General features: G+C 41.1%; 1 protein-coding gene across 1 annotated transcript; it reads right to left on the reverse strand.

The window, feature by feature from the left end:
• Positions 1-165: 165 nt before the first annotated feature.
• Positions 166-15,981, reverse strand: ZNF571 (zinc finger protein 571). Its single transcript, XM_006867395.1, has 3 exons — positions 15,976-15,981; positions 8,122-8,248; positions 166-1,844 (listed from the first exon to the last, which is right to left on the reverse strand). Exons 1-3 carry the CDS (start codon positions 15,979-15,981, stop codon positions 166-168), a joined length of 1,812 nt encoding a protein of 603 aa, XP_006867457.1.
• Positions 15,982-17,618: the final 1,637 nt, after the last annotated feature.

The raw sequence follows: 17,618 nt of genomic DNA on the forward strand, positions 1-17,618 counted from the left end.
CACCAGCTGCTCTGTGGAAGAAAGATCAGGCATTCTGCTCCTGCAAAGAGGTACAACCTTGGAAACCTTACATACGGTTGCTATGAACCAGAACTGACTTGATGGCACTTAACAACAACAACAACAATACACTACCAGCGCAGTTGAAGACAATGAAAGGTTTTCTTATTTATGAAGCCTCAGATGTTGAGTAAGTTGTGAGTGACGTATAAAGTCTTTACCACATTTGGAACATGTATAGGGTTTCTCACCAGTATGGATCCTTTGATGGAAAACCAGTTCTGATCCCCGACTAAAAGCTTTCCCACATTCCTTACATTCATAGGGCTTCTCTCCAGTATGAATCTTCTGATGTTCAGTAAGGTGTGACCCACGAATAAAGGCCTTCCCACACTGCTTACATTCATAGGGTTTTTCACCCCTGTGAATTCTCTGGTGTTCCCGAAATTGTGAGCCATATATAAAGGCCTTGTCACATTCCTTACATTTGTAGGGTTTTTCACCTGTATGAATTCTCTGATGATAAGTAAGTTGTGTGGCACGGGTAAAGGTCTTCCCACAAACCTTACATTCATACCGTTTCTCGCCATGAATTTTCTGATGTTGAATAAGATATGCATCCCGAATAAAGGCCTTTCCACATTCCTTACATTCAAAGGGTTTCTCACCCGTATGAATTCTCTGGTGTTCACTAAGTTGTTTGCAACAATTAAAGGCCTTCTCACACTCTTTACATTTGTAGGGTTTTTCATTACTATGAATTCTCAGATGTTGGGTGAGATTAGAATTACAAATAAAGGCTTTCCCACATTCTTTACATTTATAGGGTTTCTCACCTGTATGAACTCTCAAATGGTAGGTAAGTTGTGAGCCTCGAATAAAGGTCTTGCCGCACTCTTTACACTTGTACGGCTTCTCTCCTGTGTGAATTCTCAGATGCTCATTAAGCTGGGAGGCACATAGAAAGGCCTTCTCACATTCTTTACATCTGTAAGGCTTCTCACCTGTATGAACTCTCTGGTGGTAAGTCAAGTGTGAGCCAAGAATAAAGGTCTTTCCGCATTCCTTACACTCATAGGGCTTTTCACCACTGTGAATTCTCTGATGGTAGGTAAGTTGAGAGCTAAGAATAAAGGCCTTGCCACATTCCTTACACTCATAGGGCTTTTCACCACTGTGAATTCTCTGATGGAGAGTGTACTGGGAACTGTAACTAAAGGCCTTCCCACATTTCTTACATTCATAGGGCTTCTCTCCTGTATGAACTCTCTGGTGTTCAGTGAGCTGGGAGCCACGAATAAAGGCTTTGCCGCAGGCGTTACATTGATAGGGTTTTTCATTCGTGTGAATTTTCTGATGTTGAATGAGATCCGAACTACGCCCAAAGGCTTTTCCACATTCCTTACACTCATAGGGTTTCTCACAAGCTTGAATCCTCTGATGTGGATTTGGGCTAGGCTTTTTGCTAAAGGTCTTCTTACGTTTCTTTACTTCAGAATGCTTTTCTCGATTATGAGTTTTCTCATGCTGAATAAGGCAGGGCAGGTACCTAAAGGCTTGTCTACATTCCTTACAGTTATATAATTTTTCCTTTGTGCAAAGAGCAGGGGGTGTGGAACGACTTTGAGTGGCCTTCTCTTCACCAGTTTTCACAGGCCTGAAAAGTGACCCCTGGTTTCTCTGTTGACTCTCAAGTTGACCTTGGTGCGCCATGAGGTCTCCAGGACAATTATACTCAAGGTTATGGACCAGCGGGTTTCCCATTATCGTCCACTGGAGTGACTCCATTTTATAAATACTCTTTTCTAGAGATGGTTTCTTGGTCTCACAGCTGGACTCCAAATCTGCGAAGATAACGAGAAAGCAAGTTTGTGCTGGTTTTGCTTTCCAGAAGAATTCACACTTATAAGGTAAACCTGATAGGTGAAATGATGCTACACTCCAACCTCTCCACCACAGGTGACCCTGCTGATATTTAAAGTATTGGTGGCATAGCTTCCAGAATCACAGAAACATGTAAGCTACCGCAGCACAAACTGACACACGAGTGTAGGTTGCACTAAGCTCAAATTGACAAGCAACTCTAAAGATTAGGAGCACTGAGTTTTTGTTAATGAGGGAGGGACAACTTAGAAAGGGAAGGTGAGAACGGTTGTACAGCTTGGAGAATGCCATCAGTGTCACCAAACCGTACATGTAGAAACAAGTGGTAGAATTGGTTTATGTACTGTTGAGTAAATTCTCAACATAAAACAAAATAAAATTAGATTAAAATAATATAGTCTTTCACTTATCAATCTCCCCAAATGCTTTTGATGTGAACCAATGTTTGACAGCACTACTTAAAATATTTGAATGGTTGTCCAAGCACTTAGAATAAAATCCAAATTCCTATTCATGGACCCAACCCTCATCTTTCTGATCTCATTTTGAGCAATTTCTATCTTCGGGAATCAATCCTTTAATCTTACTGGTCTGGAACATAATCAAATTCGTACCTATTTCAGATTCTCCTACACCCTGTTACAGCTTTCAAGAAATGCTTTCTGCATGGCTCGCTCCTTTTTGGGTTAAACATTCTCGTTTAAATATATGTTGCTCAGAAAAACAATCCCTGACAATCTGACTTGGGTCCATGGCTTCATTCCCTTATTTTACCTTATTTCTTGTCCTTGTTACAATTGTGATTCTAAAATTGTATTTCATTTGTTTACCTGTTGATGGAGTCCTGGTCTGGCGCTCTGGGTTAATGCATTAGACTGCCAAGTCGGCTTGCCTGTTTTACTATAAAACTAGCCTCCACTGCATATAAAATGTAGCATATGCAGATGCAGTGTTTGCATTTTCTCTTCATGCCCTCTTTCCAAGCTTCCCTTTCCACTGCTCTTTATCCAACCCCAAATATTCTCATATTTCCCATATATTTCTGTTATATTCTAGAAATGCCAACAAATGTACACAATGAAGAAAATTTTATTCTAAACAAATAGGGTAGGAAACAAATCCAGCCAATGTCAGTAACAAACACTGGGATAAAAATATTTGGCTTTTACTTCGTTTTTGCTAGAAGACCACAATATGGTTTAAAAACCACGTGCAAACAATCTAACTGGTTTAAGGTAATTAAGAAAACACTGTAAATGGCCAAATTCAGTTGGTGCTCAAAACTGCTCTTTATATTATAATGTTGTTGTTAAGTGCCATCGAGTTAGTTCTGACTCATAGAGACCCTATATAGGGTTTCCAAGGAGCAGCTAGTGAGCTTGAACCACCGACCTTGCAATTCAAACCAAGCTTGCAGTCCAGCATATTAACCCACAGTGCCACATTAGGACTCCGTATTATAATACATGGTAATAAATATAAATATACTATGATTTGGGGTAGGAGGCACTGTGGAGTCACCCATGGGAAGGTTCTAGATAGTAGCTTAGTAAGATACAGAAAAGAGAAGAGAGGAATAGCCAAGTCTTAGGATTGCTTTGATTGGAATGCATATGAAAGGTGCATGGCATGAAGAATTTACTCAATTGAGTGGTCATTCTTTCTATTATTGCTACAGGCTATTGGTTCTGTTGCTGTTGCTGGTAAGAGCTGTCGAGTTGGTTCGAACTCAAGAGACCCTGTACAGGGTTTCCGAGGAGCGGCTGATGGGTTTGAATCGTCAACCTTGCAGCTAGCACTCCAATGCTTATCCTACTAAGCCATACCAGGACTCCTCTGGGTTCTATTAAGACTTCCATCTCCTCCTATTAAGGCTGACTTCCCTGGGAGATCTAGACTTCTAAAAGCTCTTAGTGTGACCAGCCTATCAACCTGAGGTTGTTGTTGTTAAGTGCTGTTGAGTTGGTTCCGACTCATAGCGACCCTGTATAGGATTTCCAAGGAGTGGCTAGTGAGTTTGAACCGCTGACCTTGCGGTTCAAAGTGACCTTGAGATAGAGCGCTTATCTACAGCACTACACCAGGACTACAACAAGAAATAGTCATCCACCTTCCTTAAAGTGACTAATCCCATTATGCCTGACATTTCTGGATATCCCAAACTTCTTAGCAGGAACCCTTGGCTTCCTGAGTCCTTATCACTAGAACTCTTATCCCATTATAGGTTTGGACATTTCCTATTCTGACTTGATCTCCTACTCCACTTTGATCACCAGGCCCTCTAGATCTCATGTTGACTTTCTATAAAATTTAAAACTTCAGCCTCCCATCTGATTATTCTCTTCACCTTCTTGTTCCAACAGACACTTCTGAGTACAATGTTTTCCTGAAGCATTGTCTTTACTTCACATCTTTGCTTCTTCTAAATACAGCATTAAATTTTTCTATAGCAGAATCCAGATCAAAAGGAGGTGAGGGAATGTGGAACAGAACCTCAAATTATCATAAAATACAGATTTTTCTGGTGCCATGAAGGTTGGATGAATTCCTGAAACTATTACCCCAAGATAATCATTAAACTTTAAACCAAAAATACCCCCGAAGTCTTCTTAAAACTAAACCAGTTTAACTTAACTAGTAAAGAATGCCTTAAGCATTGTGTTCTTTAAAAATCTAGCTATACAGGATCAAATTCACAATAGCAACTCGAAAGATTAAATAGGAAACAGGGGCAATAAGTTTATGTTAATAGGAGAGAGGAAGAACTCAGAAATGTAGGGAGAGAATAGCTGTACAACTCATAGAATGTAAACAGTATCAAATCGTACATGTAGAAACTGAAATTATAAAAAAATAATTGAAAAACATTTCTGAAACATTAAAAAAATTCTACTGATAGCCTTTGAGAGTTTCTTAAATAGGCTTTCAACACAGGTGAAATTAACTATCCACTCTAATTTTTATTATTGGTTTTATTCTTTTTCATTCTCTTGTTATTGTTGCTATTGTTAAGTGCCGTCGAGTCAGTTCTGACTCATCACGACCCTGTATGTTTCTGAGGATTTTTGTGTTCTTTATGTTAAGTGTAATTCATAGTGAAGACCATAGTTTTTGATCATCATCAGTAAGAGCTTCAAGTCTTCACTTTCAAAAAGCAAGGGTTGTGTCATCTGCATATTACAGGTTGCTAATGAGTCTTCCTCCAATCCGGATTCTGCATTCTTTTTCATGTAGTCAGTCCAGCTTCTCAGAGTATTGGCTCAGCATATAGACTGACTATGTAAGATGAAAGAATACAAAACTGATGCATACCTTTCCTGATTTTAAACCACACAGTATCCCCTTGTTCTCTTGGTCTATGTACAGGTTCCTCATGAAGTTCCCATTCTGCACAACGTTATCTTCACAACGTTATCCATTATTTCTCATAATCGTCACAGTCACATGTATAATATGCATAGTCAGTGAAACAAAGCCAATTTTATATTTTCTGCTTTCAGTCAAGATACATCTAACATCAGCAGTGATATTCCTTGTTCCATGTACTCTTCTGAATCTGGCTTGAATTTCTGGCACTTTACTGTTAAAGTACTTTTGCAACCATTTTTAAATCATCTCTAGCAAAACATATAAATATTGTTTGATAATTTCCACGTTCTGTTGGGTCACCTTTTTTGGAATGGGCACAAATTTAATTGGGATCTCTTACAGTTGGTTGGGAGTCCTGGTCTGGTGATGTGAGTTAATGCACCAGACTTCAAAGCTGAACTGCAAGATTGGCTGTTCAAGCTCATCAGTTGCTCCTCGGAAACCCTATACAGGGTCGCTATGGGTCGGAACCAACTCAATGGGACTTCACAACACAACAACAACAGTCGGTTGGCCAGGTGGTTGTCTTTCACTGATCTTGGCATAGATGGATGTTTTCAGAGTTATATCCATTTATTGAAACATCTCAGGGGTATTTGGTATTCCATCAGTTCTTAGAGCCTTGTTTTTCATCAATGCCTTCAGTGTAGCTTGGACTTCTTCCTTCAATACCATCAGTTCTTGACCATATGTTAGCTCCTGAAATAGCTGAACATCAACCAAGTCTTTCTGATACAGTAACTCTGTATTCCTTCCATTGTCTTTTGACGCTTCCTGCATCATTCAATATGCTGCCCACAGAGTATTTCAGTATCGCAAGTAGAGGACTGAATTTTTTCTTCAGTTCTTTCAGCTTGAGAAATGATGAGCGTATTCTTTCCTTTGGGTTTTCTAACTCCAGGTCTTTCTACATTTCATTATAAAACTTTGTCTTCTCAAGCCACCCTTGACATTTTCTGTTTAGTCCTTACACTTCATTATTTCTCCCATTTAATTTAGCTATTCTATGTTCTAGATCAAGTTTCAGAGTCTCTTCTGGGTGGCATCTATTTTTTTTTTTTCTTAAATGTTTTATTGTGAATTATGTGATCGTTTACATGGGAGAACATTAATTTTACATTCAATCTATCCTATATCATTTCATTGCCATGGTTACAATCCCCTCCATGCATCATCAACCAACCAAAGGGTATACCCTGCAATCCTGCCCTCCCCCCACCAAAGGGTATACCCTGCAATCCTGCCCTCCCCCCACCCCACATACTCTCCAGGTCTTCAGCACACAGTTGCTCTCCCTCTCTGGATCTAAAGTCTCCAGCTGCTCCATCGCTCCATGTGGATGGCATCTGTTTACCTATTTTCTTCATGTATGATGTCCTTGATGTCACCCTACAACTTGCTGGTCTTTCGTCATTAGTGTTCAATGCATCAAATCTATTCCTGAGATGGTCTCTAAATTCAGGTGGGATATACTCAAGGTTGTATTTTGAGCCTTGTGAATTTGTGTCAGTTTTCTTCAGCTTCAACTTGAACTTGCATATGAGCAATGGATGGCACATTCCACAGTTGGACACTGGCCTCGTTCTGACTAATGATCTTAAGCTTTTTCATCATATATTTCCACAGATGTAGTTGATTTGATTCTTGTGTATTCCACGTGGTTTAGTCCACATACAGAGTCACTGTTTGCTATTAAAGAAAGGTATTTGCAATGAATAAATTGCTGGTCTTATAAAATTTGATCTTGTGATCTCTGTTGTCATTTCTGTCACTAAGGCCATATTTTCCAACTGCAGATTCTCCTTCTTGTTTCCAACATTCACATTCCAGTAACTATTAATGCATCTTGATTGCAATTTGATCAAGGTCTTTAAGTTATAGGATCTCTGATCACTTCTTTAATATCATTTCTACAACTGCCACTTTTACTCACAGAAATGATATGTTATACAGACATTACACCCTTGTCACACTGACCTCCTTTCTAGCTCTCAAATAAACAAAGCTTATTCTTTCATCAGGGTCTTTTCTTCCCTTGATTTTGCATGGCTAACTTCATTTAGGTCTCTCAGCTCAACTGTTAACTCCCTGTAGAGATAAGCCCTGACCATCCTAGACAAGAACACAGTAGGATCTCAACAAACATTTGTTGGCTGGAGATTCATATTCCAGTTGAAATGCAAAAGAGCAATTGGGACAAAAATATAACAAAATAACTTAACTTAAAGAATAGACTCTCCTTGTAAGGGGCCAAAGGTTAGTTTCACCACTAAAATAAAAGAGGAATGTAAGAGACAAGAAGAGTGGTTAATGGGAGTTGACAGAGAGGTTCCTTTGGAAACTCATGTGCTATAGCTTTCTTGCTCTCCTTAGGTCTCAGGCCTTTCTTCCTCAGGTCTTTGAGGGGAGTTTCACATAAACATCTCAAAAGTACTGCCCTCACAGACCCCCCTCTGTGTTATTCTTGTAGTAGCCTCCCTTGTCTGACCAGCTCCTATTCACCTGAGCTTCGTCTTCCTGACATGGCCCATGGATCCAGCATCCAGGGATCCTTTCCTTGCTCCAATAAGGAGCACATATCTGGCGTAGGGATTGGACATCCAGCTTAAAAGAAAAGAAAATAGAACATAGTCATATTGTAGAAATATAAGATTCAGATCCATCAAAGAAGAGAGACCTTGATAAAACAACAACAACAAAACCACGAGAGAGGAAGGTGTTTAAGCTTGAAGGAAGGGGAATATGAAGACCCATAGTAGAGTTTTATAAAACACAAACCATTCCTTATGGGAGAGAAATCATAAATCTGCAACAAAGGCAGAAATTATAGGGGACAAATTCTGCATATTGTGTGTAAGGAGACCTTACCTAGTGACAATAAGTTGCTGTAGTTCTCCAACATCACATCCCTGTACAATTCCCTCTGAGCAGGGCCAAGGTATTCCCACTCCTCCTGAGAGAATTTTATGGCCACATCTCTGAAAGTCACCAACCACTGAAACAGCAAACCCATTCATTTGTGAGAATATGGTAATGACTTTGCGATGAAAGGCAAAAAGATGGAAGAGGGTACAGAAGTAGGGGTGGACACAGTCTATTATTTAGAAAGATGGAAGAGGGTACAGAAGTGTGGGCAGACACAGTCCTACTATCTAGAAAGATGGAAGATGGTACAGAAGTGAGGGCGGACACAGTTCTATTATCTAGAAAGGTCCATAAGAAAGCAGCTCAGAGGAGTGACTTTTCCACTTCAGTGAACTATTGCTAACATCACACAGCACATTAAATTTTTAAACTTCTCCACAGATAAATAATAAATAATTTCTCAGCAAGTACAAGTTCTTTCTTTCTCTTTTCCCTCTAATGAGAAAAAGAAAATTGATGAACTCATTTCAAATCCTTTTTTTAAAACTGAATCTCTAGGCTACAAAATAGAATTTGGATAAAATAATTTTTTGAACACTCAGATTCATCATGAAATCTGACATTTAGAGAAAAATGGGGGCTATTTGCTACTATCACTCTCTAAAATGGGGGCAGTTTGGGAAGGTTACCTTATGGGGCTAAGTGAGGCAGAAAATTCTGAACTAAATAAATTTGGTGTTCCGAAACACCACAAAATGATTTTAATTCAAGAAGGGGAGAAGACAGAGCAACTCACATGGGGCATGTCTTTCAGAAGTCAGAACTGATCAGTTTCCCAGGTTCTTCTCCTGAAGATGTGCAGAGTCCAGAGAAAACAAAGCTGGGGAAGGAAAAGAATTTACGATATTAGGCTGAACTCAAAGTCCACAAAATGAGCAACTCAGAACTACCTTTATGAATCGTCTTTGAGCGAGTCTTGACAAACGTCAGTCCTTCCCCAATTCTAACAGTAGCCAGCTACAGCAGATGGGATTCAGGCCAGACCTTTCGGTAGTCCCCACAATGATGAACAGGACCCCCAGAGGACACTTCTTACCTACACCTCTGCAAGCACTGGACCAAAAGGTCCATCTGAACCACAAGGTTGGTAGTTCAAAATCACCAGCCGCTCCCTGGTAACCCAATTTGACAGCACTTAACAACAACAACTACAACAGTAGGATTGGGGCCGACCCCAAGGAGCCCTCAAGAGCACAGTGCTCAGGGTCTCACACATTAAGTGTGGCGCTTTGCCCCCAACTTCCCCATTTAGAAAGGGTCTTCAGAGGTAAAACCAGGCTCCTCCTTTCAGGCATTAAGGACAAAAGTCAGACTCAGAAACTTTGACAGACATCCCAGGGTCAACAGATCCAGCCCCATCTCTACCAGCGCAGAAATGCCTGAGTACATGGAACTGGAACATCTCTTCCTAACCTATGATTCCCGGATTTCTCCAGTCCAGCATATCCTAGTTCCCAACCATGACCGCCTGTGGTTTCCTTGGCTGACAATGTGAGAGTTCGTGAGGAGCTGAGAATGGAGTCTTTACGTTAATATTTAATTATGAAGTCATGTCTGTGACTATAATTTAACATCTGGAAACAAGCTCAAGAAAGTTAGGTCATTTGCTTAAATTGAAAATTAGGTAGCTGTGGCATAGCTGAACTTTAAATTCTTCCATGATGAGGAATTAGCTTGGGCTGCTGACTCTCTCTTTGTGCCCATTCCAAAAAAAGGTGATTTAACAGAATGCAGAAACTATCCAACAATGTAATTAATATCACATGCAAGTAAAATTTTGCTGAAGATAATTAAAAACCAGTTGCAGCGATATATTGACAGGGAATCATCAGAAATTCAAGCCAGATTCAGAAGAGGACATGGAAGGAGGCCTGTCATTACTGGTATCAGATGGATCTTGGCTGAAAGCAGAGAATACCAGAAAGATGTTTAACTGTGTTCCATTAACTAAGCAAAGGCATTCAGCTATATGGATTATAACAAATTATGGATAACACTGTGAAGAGTGAGAATTCCAGGAATACGAAATTGTGTCCATGTAGAACTGTACATAGACTATGAAGGAACCCTTCAAAAAGAACAAGGGAATACTGTTTGGTTTAAAATCAGGAAGAGTGTGCATCAGTTGTATATTTTCACCATATGTATTCAATCTGCTGAGTAAATAATCTAAGAAAGCAGGCTATATGAATAAGAATGCAGCATCAGGACTGGAGGAAGACACATTAGCAAACCTATGATATGCAGATGACACAAACTTGTTTGGTAAAAGTGAAGATGACTTGATTACACAACAACATAAGGAAAACAAAAATCCTCCCAACTGGACCAATATGCAACATTAAGAAAACCAAGAGAAGAGAACAAAGTTGTCAGGGACTTCACTTTACTTAGATCCATAACCAATGCCCATTGAAGCAGTCGTCAAGAAACCAAATGTACTTCATAGGGCAAATCCGCTGCAACAGATCTTCTACACGGATAAAAAGCAAAGATAACACTTTGAAGACTGAAGTGAGTCAGGCACAAACCATAGTTTTTTCAGTTGCTTCATTTGCATGAGAAAGCTGGAAAATGCATAAGGAAGACTGAAGAATCGATGCCATTGAATTATGGTATCGGCAAAGATGATCAAATATACCATGGAGTGCCAAATCTGTGTGGAGAGAAGTGCTGTGAGGATGCTCCTTAGAAATGAGGATGGTTAGACTGTCTCTGTACTTTGGACAAGTCACCGGGAGGGACCAGTCACGCTTGGTACATGAGGGTCAGTGAAAAAGGGGAAGACCCTCAACCAGGTGGACTAACACGGTGGCTGTAACAACAGGCTCGAACACTGATTGTGAGGATGGTGCAGGACTTGGCAGTATTGTTTGCTGTTGTACAGAGGGGTTGCTGTAAGTCAGAAATGACAACAACATTCTTAGTTAAATTACAGATTGAGGTCATCTGTGAATAATAAGTTCCTTTACAAAAATTATGAAAACAAATGGTCAACAGTTAATCTAGAGCAAAGATGAAAAGGTAAAAGGGCAGAGAAACTAGAATCCCTGAGAGAATACAACAAAATGGAATAATGAAAATGATGGCAAGTTGTGGAAAATGTAACCGATGTCACTGAGTAATTTGTATACAAATTGTTAAATGGGAACCTATGTGCTGTGTAAATTTTCATCTTTGATTTTGTTGTTGGTAAGTGCTGTTGAACCGGTTCTGACTCACAGAGACCCTGTGTAGGCTTTCCGAGGAGCAGCTGGTGGGTTTGAACCACCAACCTTGTGGTTAACAGTCCAGTGCATATCCTACAGTGCCACACACTATAAAATATTATTTTTTAAAAAGACAGGAAAAGAATCAATGAAATAACTGGACGACTGGGCTAATTGCTTCCCTGGTCTCTACCTTGAGACCAGAAGAACTAGACGGTACCTGGGTGATGGTGGTGTGATGTGGAGTCGATTCTGACTCAGCAACCCTGTATAGGGTTTCCAAGACTGTAAATCTTTATGGGAGCAGAAAGCCTTCTCTTTCTCCTGTGGAATGGCTGATAGTTTCAAACTGCAGACCTTGAGGTTAGCATCCTGATTCGTAACTGCTACTCTACCAGAGCTCCTTCTGGATACAACTACTAAACATTCTGATCAGCTGAATCCTGATAAAAAGGTAGAAAAATGTGGAACAGAACTTCAAATATTTAAAGAATCCAGACTTACTGGACCTATTGAGGTTGGAGAAGTCCCCTACTCTATTGCCCTCTTCAAATTAGAATTGAAATTATCCCCTGAAGTAACCTTTAAATAATAGTTTAGCCCAAAAAGCAAAGATTGCCACTCCTAAATATTGTGTTTCTCTAAACAAACAAACAAAAACTATATAAAATTAACAAATCAACAGCTGATTTGAAGTACAGAAAGTTAGGAGGCAGGGAAAGGAGGTAAATGGAAATGAAACTATTAGAAGAGAAACCAGGAGAATGTTGACCCAATGTGAACCATGTAACCAATGTTTCTGATCTCTACAGTGGACCAGGACTAGGCTTTACTGTATACATTTGACCAAAAATTTTTTAAAAATTTAAATCACAAAGGGTGATTCTTGCTAAGATTAAAAAAATTAAAATATTAAAGAGTTTTCAAAAGCATGATTAAAAATTAATGAAAGGCAAAAAGATACAATTCCTAGAAAAATTAAAGTCAATGGGCGTTTAACATTTGAAAATAAGTCCAACCTCATTTAAATATGAGAAATCCAATTGAAATGAAAATGAAAGACTTCCAGTTCCAGTCAAGATGAAGATCCTACTGGACTGATTTCCCTGCGAATCCACTACAAAATCTGAATATAAAATAAACTGGAGTCAAGTGAAGGTACTAAACACGGAATCGCATCAGCATTCCTGCCAAAAGGGTGTCATCTGAATCTAATCATGAGTAAACATCAAACTCAAATTGAGAAACAAAGTAACTGGTTTAAATGCCTCAAAAATGTCAAGACCACGAAAGAGCAAAGAAGGGCTGAAATATTATTTCAGACTCATGAGGACTAAAAAGATACCACAACTAAATGTTTAATCCTAGATGTGATTTTGGATTAGATTCTAGATCAGGGACAAAGAGGTCTACAAAGGGCAGCTTCGGCCAGATGGTGAATTTACTCCAGAAACTGTGGATTAGATAATATATCTGTGTTACATTTGTTGATTTTGATAGATCAATAATAGTTACAGTCCTTGTACTTAGAATAGGCACATGAAAGTATTTATGGATAAAGAAACACTCTATCTGAAAATTCCTCTCAAAGAGTTCAGAAGAAAGTACATGGATATAGAGAAAAGACAAAGCAAAATATTAACAGCTGGTGAATCTATAAAGGTACAAAGGGGATTCTTCTAGAATATTTATAACTTTCTGCAAGTGTATATCAAAATAAAGTTTTTAAAAAATCAAAGCTATGGAAACATTTATTCTTGATTAAAAGAAACCAGAGAGACAACAAAATGTAACACATGGAGCCTGAATATAGCATGATATATTCTGAGGATAAAAATAACCAAAAAGAAATCTAAAATGTATTTCCTCTCCTGAGAGCTAAAGATAATATTGATGTTTTTTGGAACCATTGTAAATATATTATGTTGTTGTTGTTGTTGTTAAGTGCTGTCATTGAGTAGATTCCGACATATAGGGTTTCCAAGGAGTGACTGGGGAGCTTGAACCGCTAATCTTGCAATTCAAATGACTTTGCAGTCTGGTGCATTAAACTACATAGGGTAAAGCAAATAAATTCTGTTTTTATCAACCAACGTGCTAGCATAAGAGAAGACAAATACAAGTATAAAATCAGGTAAGAAAAAATCCTGAAAATCCTTGGTCTGCATTCTTGATTTATGGCTTATATTTTAAGAACAAGTATTTACTAACTTTGTCCATTGAAAAGGCGTAGAGGCAATGACAACTCTAGAACAATGTATACAGCAAGTGACCAGATTGTGCTCTCTGTGTCATGCCCCACAAAAGGAACCAGAGTTTCCAAAAAAAAAAGAACTAGAATTTCACAGAGAAATGGTTTAGCTCAGTTTTGTAGCAGGACAAATTGAACGTGGGACAAACTGGTGTCAGATATCAAATAAGCTATCAAATACAATGCTGTAGCTGTTGTAAAGTCGAGTCAGTTCTGACTTACAGTGACTCTGTATAGGGCTTTCAGGAGTCCTGGTGCCACGCTGTGGGTTAATGCACTGGACTGCAAAGTTCTTTTGAACTGCAAGGTTGGTGGTTCAAGCTCCTCGGAAACCCTATACCAGGTCGCTATGGGTCGGAACCGACTCGACATTGAAGGACCAAAAGACCCCAACCAGAAAAATTCCTTTATCGCTTTCCCTTCCCTAAAGAAATTTCTTCCCACACACCTGAACCCACTCTAACTGCCAAACTGGTGCCAGTAACCGTTAGAACCCTCCCTAACCGCCAAACTTCTGACACCAGCAACCTTCCCCAGATAAGAGCCAATCAGCAGCAACCTTCCCCAGATAAGAGCCAATCAGCTTGAAAGTTGAATGTAAACGTCCCTTGACTGACTATAAAAACGCCAGCTGTGCCTGCTTTCGTGGCCTCTATCAATTCAGATGATAGACCCACTGCATGCTGTGTTGAGATCAATAAATGCTTCTGCTGATTGCATACGTGAGGAGAGTCGTTCGTGGGGGACAGGAAATCGGGCATAACATTTGGGGGTTTGTCTGGGATCATCACCCGAATCCTCTCCTTGCGTCCAGTGTTTGTCCAGCATTTGCTCTCCCAGCGTTTGATCTCCCGGACAGTAAGCTCCCGGCCGGTAAGTTTTTTTTGTTATTTGTTTTTTGTGTGTGTTTGTCTTTTTTTTTCATTTCTGTGATCCGAATCAAACCTGCAGGCCTGGCGGTCAAGGCAGACGTGCTAGTGGACGTGCTCCACCCAGGGAACCGGGGAGACGTCCCGCGGTTCCACCTGTTCCTGGTCAGTTAGTTTGAAGGGAACCGGGGAGGCGTCCCGTGGTTCCTCCTGGTCTGGTCAGTCAGTTTGGTCAGTTTGGATGGAACGAAGCAGGTCGCTCCTGTAAGCGGAACCTCATAGAGGACATGCCGTTCCGTTTCTGCTTCTGTTTCTGGCTTGTTGTTTTTTGTCAAAGGCAGCTTGTTATTGTCTTAGCTGTCTGTTGAGTGAATGATTGGATAATTGTAGTAAGAGTGTAACTGAACACAGCCTGCTGTGTCAGATCTGTGCGGCTCCACGGCGTCAGCTACAGAGTCTGATTGGGCCTCCATCTGTGGTTCCACGACTCTCTCATACGGCATAACTTCGTTAGTGGTGACCAGGGCCGGGGTTTATACGGCTACACCTTTAGCCAAGAGAGGGTTGAAACACCCTGTGAGGGGCGTGGCCAGAAAGGCGCCTGAGTGAATACCCCTGTCGGTTACCCGACCCCTACCTTATGTTTTCCCGTTGGTCTATGTGTATCCTGATTAACCTCGCCTATTTACCCTTAGTTCTGGTTTTAAGTCTTGGACTTGCTGTGACCGCTCCTGACGACTGGACTTTCTGTCACAGATTTAACTCTCTCCTTCCTCTATTTACTCTGCACTTTTTCTTTTCTGACTGTACTGTTTCTAACCAGACTACTTCTTCCTCTGTTCTCCAGTTCCTTTTCTCTGACTGGCGCATGCTGAGCTTACTAAGAGAACCTAGTGCAGCATTTTGGCCTCACATAGGACTGGGTTTTGGCTCCTTCCTGAGACCAATTCCTCGGTGGGAGTTGTACACTGGCACTATAACTCACGTAAGCAGCAAAACCGTCAGAAACATCCTTGCTATCACTGAGAATACTAACCAGATTAATCACTATGGGTCAAACTGTATCTACTCCTCTAGGCCTAGTCCAAAAGCACTAATTCGACACTTAGCTAATAGAGATGGCCTGACCCTAAATAAAAGAAAAATGGTTATCCTTTGTAGAAAGGAATGGCCTATTTTCAGTGTCAGCTGGCCCGAAGCAGGAACCTTTGACCTACCCACCATCCGTCGGGTCAAGGAAATAATCCTTGCAGACCCCGGTCACCTGGGTCAAATCAGTTACATAACCACATGGGAAGGGCTAGTGACAAATCCATCCCCATCGCTTAAGCCCTTCCTGTCACAGGTCCCAGCAAAATCTGTCTTAATGCTGACCTCAAAAGAAAAGAAACCCTCCGCTCCTCCGGGACCCAAACCACTCCCCTTGTCTGACAGAGAAGAAAAGGAGCTCTCCTTTCCCCCACCATACCGACATCTTTCGCTGCCCCAAGTACAGGTCGAGGCTCCAGAAGTAGAATCCTAGAACAGCCCACCTCATACCTGAGCTAGGACCCAATGTGATGAACCCCCGCAAGCTGAATCTGCTGCCCTCCCTCTCAGAGCCTTAGGTCCCCCCGATGCAGATGGAAACCCTCACCTCGTGCATTGGCCCTTTGCCACGAGTGACCTTTATAACTGGAAAATGCAGAATCCCAAATTTTCAGAAAAACCCAGTGGTCTGGTAAACCTTTTAGAGTCTGTTCTTTTTACCCATCAGCCCACCTGGGATGATTGCCACCAGCTTTTACAGGTTCTATTCACCACTGAAGAAAGAGAAAGAATTATAACAGATGCTTGGAAGCTAGTCCCAGGGCCAGATAGGAGACCGACTGTTAACCCTGATCTCATCAACTGCGGGTTTCCCCTGACTAGGCCCGACTGGGACTTCCACATGGGAGAGGGTAGGAAGAGGTTGAAAGTCTACTGCCAGACTCTAATGGGGGGTCTCCGAGCATCCGCCAGATGGCCGACAAATTTGTCCAAGGTAAGTTAGGTGATCCAGGGTAAAAACAAGTCTCTGGAAGCATTTCTCGAACGTCTCCTTGAAGCCTATCGTACCTATACTCCCTCAGACCCTGAAGCTGAAAATAACCTATCAGCTGTCAGTTTAGCCTTTGTGAACCAGTCTGCGCCTGACATCCGGTGAAAACTGCAGAGCCTCGAAGGCTTCGAAGGTAAGTGACTAGCTGAACTAATGGCAGTAGCAGAAAAAGTATATAATAACAGAGAAACCCCAGAAGACAGACAAACCCGGGGGTTAGCAAAAGTTCTCCTTGCAGCCTCGGCCGAGGGAGAGGCTAAGAGAAAAGGCTTGAAGAAATTTGCCTATCAAGGAATAAAAGAAACAAGGCCAAAACCTAGACTTGGCCTACAAAAAGACCAATACGCCTACTCTAAAAAAATTAGGACATTGGAAAAGCAAGTGCCCTGAGCGCCCAAACACCACACCCAAAGTACTCAAGATTGAAGACATGAGTGATTAGGTCAATCGGGGCTCATTACCCCTCTCCGAGCCTTGGGTAACCCTGAAAGTAGAGGGGCAGCCCATTGAATTCTTAGTGGACACAGGAGCTCAGCATTCGATCTTAAAACAACCAATTGGGCCAATGTCAGGATGCAACAGTTGGGTGCAAGGAGCGTCTGGAATGAGCCAGTATTCATGGGCTACCCGAAGAAAAGTGGACCTCGGCACGGGCCAGGTATCCCATTCCTTTATGGTCATTCCTAGTTGTCCTTACCCCTTGATGGGCCGCGACTTGCTTACCAAAGTAGGAGCGCACATCTACTTCAGTCCAAAGAAAGTCTCCGTAACAGATAAAAACGGAGAACCTATACATGTGCTGACTCTTGGATTAGAAAACGAGTATAGAATCCTGCCCCAAGACATAACTCCCAAAGATCCAGAAAACCAGACTACACTAATGCAAGAGTGGCTACAAACTATACCACAAGGACTAGAGCGGAGAGTGAAGTGTCCAGCTGATAAGAAGAGAGGGCATATGCATAAGAACACCCACACTTGCAGAAAATACCCACTTGTTCTGGCTTCAATGACTGGATGATCAGAGCTCA

This window comes from Chrysochloris asiatica, unplaced genomic scaffold, assembly GCF_000296735.1.
Source record: "Chrysochloris asiatica unplaced genomic scaffold, ChrAsi1.0 scaffold00104, whole genome shotgun sequence".
NCBI lineage: Eukaryota > Metazoa > Chordata > Mammalia > Afrosoricida > Chrysochloridae > Chrysochloris > Chrysochloris asiatica.

Coding starts and splice junctions, on each gene's coding strand:
- ZNF571 (XM_006867395.1), bottom strand. Junction 1,845..8,121: donor CAGCAACTTATTGTCACTAG/GTAAGGTCTCCT, acceptor TTATCTTCGCAG/ATTTGGAGTCCAGCTGTGAG.